At 40.5% G+C, this 7,258-nt stretch overlaps 2 protein-coding genes across 2 annotated transcripts in view; one reads left to right on the forward strand and one right to left on the reverse strand.

Moving 5' to 3' along the window:
• The window catches only part of LOC118330417 (nuclear factor of activated T-cells 5-like), a 22,312-nt gene extending 16,037 nt beyond the window's left edge, over positions 1–6,275 (forward strand). Inside the window, exons 12-13 of the mRNA XM_035664927.1 lie at positions 26–1,524; positions 1,657–6,275. Of these exons, the coding sequence (XP_035520820.1) occupies positions 26–1,524; positions 1,657–2,048 (1,891 nt within the window). The 3' untranslated portion in view covers positions 2,049–6,275. The remainder of the gene's footprint in view (positions 1–25; positions 1,525–1,656) is intronic.
• On the reverse strand, positions 5,814–6,847 carry nudt7 (nudix (nucleoside diphosphate linked moiety X)-type motif 7; the record flags this gene model as incomplete). The annotated part of the gene is given in 1 exon segment (XM_035664925.1): positions 5,814–6,847. A coding segment is annotated over 1 exon segment (356 nt), but the record flags the coding sequence as incomplete, so codon positions are not given.
• Between the last annotated feature and the right edge of the window lie 411 nt (positions 6,848–7,258).

The raw sequence follows: 7,258 nt of genomic DNA on the forward strand, positions 1-7,258 counted from the left end.
AGCAGCAACAACAACAACAACAAATACAACAGTTTCAACAGCATCAACAACTGCATCAACAGCAGCAAATCCTTGGTAACCTTCAGCATCAACAGCAGCAACACTTGCAGCAGCAACAGCAGCAAGTTCTTGGCAACATGCAGATCCAACAACAACTTATATTACAGCCTCACGACCAACAGCAATTGCAGCAGCAGCAAATCATGGAGAATATTCAACAGCAGCAGCAACAACAACAGTTGCAACAAAATCAGCAACAGCAAGTCCTTAACAACATCCAACTTCAGGATCAGCAACAACAAAATCAAATACTTACCAATTTACAACAACATCAGCTACAACAGCAGCAGCAACAGCAGCAAAATCAAGCGTTGAGCAACTTACAACAGCAACAACAACTGCAGGAGCAGCAGGTCTTGGAGAATTTACAGCAGCAACTTCAGGCTGAGTTGCTTCAGCCCCAGATCCACTCCTCCCCCCAGGTACAGCAGCCAGTGTCCCTCCTTCAACAGGCTGGAGAACTGCTCACCATTCAGACCAACTTCCCAACACAGCCTCCATCCCACACATCTCCCCCACAGCAACTCTTCCAATCGCCCAGGCCCCTGGCTGAGACCCAGGGCTCCCAACAGCAGGTCCAGGCTGCCTTGCTCCAGAATACACTGACTGTTCTGGCTAGTGGCAGTCTCAACTCAGAGCAGCAGTCAACAGGGTCAACCCTATACTTGTCCCCAAACCCTCAGTCGCAACAACAGCAACAGCCGCAGCTGGCATTCATCTCCTCCATGGAGACATCCAACCAGCCCCAGTCTGTTGCAATGTTTCAGAACCAACCCCAAGCTCAGCTCTCCCAAATGCAGCAACAGAGCACCCCCATGGAACAGCAGCAGTCTCCACAGCAGAACCAACAACAGCCACCACAGCTTCCAATGGGTCAGCAGGGCTCCTTGTTCCAAAGTATCCCAAACCACTCACCAGCTAACCCTGTCACCCAGAGCCAGCTTTCCCAACCCCAGCAGACAGGTCTGCTCCTCTGCACCACGGATCTAAACCCACAGGCTATTCCCCCAACTATTCTCTTCAGCACCCAGACCCAAGGCCCTTCCCCTATGGGGAGCATTAGCGTTGGAATCTCCCAGCCAGACCCAGCAGAGCCCATGTCCTTCCAAGACCAGAGCTCATCAGGCAGCAACTCGACAACCACTGAGAACCAACAGCAGAGCCTGTTCCAGGAACAGCAGCCAATGCAAGTGGGCCCAAGTTCCAGCAACATCCCAAGCAGTCAACCCGTGGAGCTTTTTTTGCCACAGACATCTCTGTCAAGCCTGCAGAGCGCCATTGGTTCACAGGAGCTGAACAACCAGGCTCCAGCCCCTGGCACAACCATCTTTGTGGTACAGAGTGGTGTGGGTGTGGTAGCCAACCCTGGCCAGCAGCCCCCAGAGCAGCTTTTCCAGACAACTGTGGGTGGGAATGTGGCGCCACAAGGACAGGCCAACCTGTTTGTGTTTGGCATCCAAAATGGTAAGATGATTTTGGTCTGTCTTCTTCAGTTGTTCATGTCCAAATGCTTCCTAAATAACCCCAGGGCCACCACTAATGCCTTTACCTACTGTTTGATTGTAGTGATTATTTTAATTTTTCTCTTCCTCATAGATTCGCCCCAGCTGCTCAGTTCCTCCGGACCCACCCTGCCAGCTCAGGGCCAACACCAGAACTCCAGTCACATGCAGCCCATGGCCCAAGCTGCCCCTGCAATGCAGACCACCATGCACAACAGCTTACAGAACACCCTTCAGGCACAAATGCAGTCGAGCTTAGAGAACGCCATGCAGACCGGCCTACAGAATGCAATGCAGACAAACACACAAACGGCTCTGCAGTCCAGTTTACAGGCAACCATAGAAACAAGCCTGCCAACTCCAATGCAGACCAATCTACAGACACAGATACAGAGCAGCTTACAGAATCAATTGCAGGCGTCAATATCGGCATCCTCCAACATGGATAAAATTGAGGACCTGCTGGAAAGTCTACAGAAGCAGTGATGAATGTTTGGACCATGTGGGCACTAAGGAGAGTGAGTAATATGTAGCTGAAAGTTATACATCTTTACACCAACAGACAGAATGGCGGTGCGTGGTGTTTTGTGCCAATTCCACAAAACTAAGAAAATTTTAAATATTTAAGAATTAAATGCCCCTTTTACCTAAAACACAAATTATGAGCTCATGTAACTCCTTGTTTTATGGAATATTTATAATCAATTATAGCCATCATACATCCATTGTCCTTGAATTGATGAATCCGCCTTTGTTATTACCCCTCTTGCAGGATCAGAGAGGCCTGTAATAACTGCTTTATCCATCAGTCTCAGAAATGCAGTGTTTTGTTTGTTTTAAAAATGTGAGCCTAAGAGATGATAAAAGCCTACCATGTTTGGTGGAAAAAAACTGGAAAGAGATGTAAAGAATGTCAGCAACAGGGGAATAGTAATGTGATGGGGATGAGTCCGTAAAAGCAGGCAGAGTAGACGAAACAGCCAGCCATGGAGTGAATAACAGATTGCACATAAGTGTCAGATATAGGCTAGGTCTCATTTTTTGTGTGTGTGTGTAAACTTCAAGCCTTCACTTCAGAGCGTCTATGAGATGTGTTTTCGTCTGTTCATCGTGTGAGGCAACAGAAGAGGGTAGGGGGTTTACCTAGCATAGAAACAGGGATGAAATAATGACACAACCACTCAATTTAAACTAATTTTTACCATGGATGATATGATTTTTTTTTTTTTGCAATTAGTTAAACCTTGTGTTTCATATGTCAACAATTTGACTAAAATCTACTCTAAGAGTAAACTATTTAATTAAGTACTTTGATAGAATGTTTTGCCTCCATCATGTTTGCTGGCATGGCTGGACTCTGCAACTGAGCAGACTATCAGACGGAGGAGATATCAACTCCACCAAAATGAAATAAACACTCAACAAAATGGGTATCAATACATTATGGTATTGTAGGGAATTCCCCCATGTGCAGAAAGAGGAGGGACTAAGGGGCTAATAAACACTCGCAAATGAGATTCAACCTGGTGAATAATGTGACTTGGGACCTCCCCAGTGTTTTCATACGTTCAGGCCTCATCGCCGGGTTTGCAGAAGCATTCTTGGTGAAATTTTACGAAGCATTCGACTATGTAGTGTGTGTATCTTTTGTTTTTTTTGTTTTTTTGTTTTGAAGAAGTTGGTAACCCTTACCAATTTAATGTGGATAGAGAAACTTTCCACTCATGAAAAAAGGAGTGTTGTGTGAGTTTTATAAACATTTTATCTCAAGCACTTTATAACCTCTAGCTAATCCTTATATCCGTCCACAGCTCTGTACTGACCCAGCTGAATTTGTACTCAGAAACGTCCAGTTAAAAACACACAAAAAAAAAAACTTAAAGCAGTTTCATTGTAAAGGTAAAAACATCCTAACCAAGCATTTTTACATTTTGTCATGTCTGAATATTTTTGAGGTCTAGGACAAATTTGTATAGAACGTCTGCTCACTGTTGAATTCCTCTTTGTATTCAGTCTCAGTGGTCCAGTCAAGTCTGTCAACAGCCATTCCCACTAAAGCATTGTCATTTTTCAGTGTTGGAGTGGTAAGTGGGCCTTTGTGTTTTACACACTGGCAAAACAAACTAAAAATACTGATTCATTTAGTTTTGTGCATTGAAATGAAGAATTTTCATCGTGTTGCTATTTGTACTATTTACCGTTCAATCTGTCACTTGTTTTACCTTGTGTTGTTTTAAATATTTAATTTTTTTGTCTCAGTGTTGGTACCATGTGCAGGCTGGCGCCATGTGAAGTTGGCATCCAGTTACCCGTCCCTTGTGTTGTGAACAGGGGCTCACTGGTAAATGAAATCTCTGTTACATAGAGGGCGCCATTCTATCGATGGTGCTATGTACAGGAGTGATGGGCACTTCTGATGTGATGTTAGAACATAACAGTTTATACTTAATATCAACAGCACTGACGTTATTTGTTAGTTTTGAAGCAGAGATGAGTAGAGAGCTGGCTGTTGTGGGGTCAGACTGGAGTGCACCCAGGCATACCAAAGCTCCTGTTGTGAATCGTCGTCACCTTGTCTCATATCTGTCCTCGCAAATGTCCTCATAACGTTTACTCATTTAAATTATGCAGCTCTCACATGGATAGCAATTCAGCATGTTGTTTTGTTCAAGTACAAGATTTATAAAAGATATGTAGAGGTACTTTGTTTCATGGATCAGTTCAACTCTCATTAACATTTCCACCAATTTGATATTTACATTTCTCATTAAAATTACTCTATTTTTTGATGCAAAATAAAACTGCTGTACTTTCCATATCTACAACAGTAGCCAATTTGGCATTATCAAAAAAGCCAATTTTTAGAGTTCAAATGTTAGAATAGCATTGCTCATATGCATTTGTTTACATTTTCATAGTCATACTATTTTGTCCTGCGGCTGTTAGTGATCCATTTTAAAGTAACTTATCTTTTTTAGAATTTTGTATCCATGTATCAAAATGTAGAGTATTTTTGTAAAACTAAACTTTTTTTTTTGTTTTTGTTTTATGCTCATAGCACAGAATATCATTGCTGGTATGTTTTCCTGACACGTGGCGCAGGTTTATTGTGAAGTGTATGACTGAACTTTAGAAATGTAATTAAGTGGACATCAAGCAAATAATGTTAGAAAGTAATTCAACTGTTTTAACATTGAGTTTATCCAACTTGTATAACGTAATGCATGGGCTAGATTTCTTGTGTGTGTGTGTGTTTTTGTTCTTACTTTTCTTTTTTTTTTTTACATATATATACATATATATATGTCATGCATCTCAAATGGCACTTTGACTCATCCATTAACTGTAGGTCAGGTTAGAGCGCAGTAGTGATGTTTCCAAGCATTCCATTCCTCCTGGGTTAGGGGAGTTTAAGAGCACATGATGTTTGCGGAAGAAGTTGCAGAACAGTAATGCCTCTTAAAGCCATACCAACACAGAAAGCCAACCTGTGACTTCAGTTTCATGAATGTAAGTTTTACCTCATGGTGTGGACATAGAGCTTGCTCTACATCTAACATCGGACCAATTACAGTTTTAGAGAACATATATTTTGAGGCAGAGGAGAATGGGTGGGGTGGCACCAAATGTCATTTGTATCACTATACATTTGTCAGATTGTTTTGTCTTGGACTGTGGTGTAATTTCATGTCCTCGCGTCCAATTGTTTTTTTTAATTTTGAGCAATCCAGGATGCTCAGTCTGACTCGTCGAATAGCCACTTCCACCTAACAAGAAAAACAAAAACAAACAAAAAACATGTGAAACATGAATTTATTGGTGGTGAAGATAGCACACAAATCTTTACTCAATATCGGTTTTGTCCTTCAGTCATGTAAATGAATATCCATGTATATTTAAATGTGAAATATACTGCAGGGGGTATCTTGAATTTCAATTGTGATGCTTTCAACAGAACTTTGTGTGCCTTGATAACTTAACTGTTACTCTGCTGTGTTTACTGGTGTCCCTTTTGTGTCACTGCTATTTGGCTCCATGTCCTTTTTATTCACTGTTTAACATCAGGACAGTTTTCAGTGATTGATTGATTTTTATTTTTTAAACACAAGCATAACCATAGCCCATACTGATGTATTTTATAAACGTTTTCTCTTGGAAATCCATTGCAAGATATCAGAGTAAATACTCAACAACATAATATTGTGCAGCTTCACCAGTGAATTGTCAAATTGTTATTTTCTGTTGAAAATGTTTTTTTTTTTGTTTTTTTTCTTCATGCCTCATGAGATTTGTACATGTGAGGTAAAAGGGACGAGACAGTGGAGATTGTTTTATGGAGAGCTTTCTTGTGTTGATGTGCTTGTCAACATTACTATTGTTGCTGTGAAATGCTTGATCAAAAGGAGCAACCATGATAAATTAACTGTTAAATTGCCAATAGTGTGAGCTGTATCTTGTGTGTAATCAGTTTGCTCACTTTTCCTAGTTCGCTTTCTATTCCACATTCTCCAACAGTTCTGTTGTATCCGTTCTGTGTAGCTTGAGCTTTAGTATCTAGCCTTAAAACCCTGCAGTCGGGATAAAGGTCAACCCCAGTGTGTTATCATACATCTGAACTATTATTAACATGTAATTTGCCTTGGTCTGGACATTTGTATACTCTTCTGTTTATATCTGTAATCCTGCTGCTACATTAAATGAATTAATAAAAAATTGAGTGTCTAGATTTGCTTATTTTTTAGATGCAGTAGTTATAAAAAAAAAAAAAAGCTTTAAAAGGTTTTTAATATTCATCTCTTCATACAAGTAAGTAAGGTTTCACATTGCACTTCTATCCCCACAATTAATACAGTACACTAATACTATTTGATTATATAACAAATCTCTCTTGTATTGGCACAAATGTGTTACTAACATTGTGAAAATTGGTCATAGTTTACTAATTCTTCTATGGAGAATCTGTTGGAAGAAAGATGACGGATCCTCAGAGTCAAAACCAACATCAAACTCAGGTTTTTTCCTGAGAGCGAGGGCAGCAACCAGTATGGCCAACATGGCAGTCAGTCCCCATATGTGATACTGGCTTCCTGAATCGGGGTCCACAAAGTGAAAAGAGTGCATCGGCCCCACCATCCCAGCAGCACCGTGGACAGTACAATGGTCCTTCTCGCTGGTGAAGAACTCCAGAGGGACTTGGAACACGGCGCTGACCTCAGCTGGGTTCGGACAGGGACAGAAGGACTCCTCTATGAATCCAACAACCGGGGTCACCAACAAACCACTCTGTTGAAAGAGATACAGATTGGAAGGGTTAAGTATGAGAAAGCACGGCGGCGTATTGCATTCACTTGAACATTTATCTTTTGGTTTGTTTTTTTTTCTGTTTTTCGGAGTAATTTATTTTTATGTTTGGTTTTTCTGAGTAATGTTTTTTTTTCTGTTTTTCGGAGTAATTTATTTTTATGTTTGGTTTTTCTGAGTAATGTTTTTTTTCTGTTTTTTGGAGTAATTTATTTTTATGTTTGGTTTTTCTGAGTAATGTTTTTCTGATTTATTTATTTTTTTTCTGTTTTCTTACTATTTTTTTTTTCTTAAGAGTTCATTTGAAACAATAGACGCATTCATTCCTTTATTGAGAGCTCGATTTAACGGAAACAAACATAACCGGCTTGTTTAGTTCAATCAAGTTATACTTT

This window comes from Morone saxatilis, unplaced genomic scaffold (genome assembly GCF_004916995.1).
Source record: "Morone saxatilis isolate NCDOM2014 unplaced genomic scaffold, NCSU_SB_2.0 Contig2, whole genome shotgun sequence".
Lineage (NCBI taxonomy): Eukaryota > Metazoa > Chordata > Actinopteri > Moronidae > Morone > Morone saxatilis.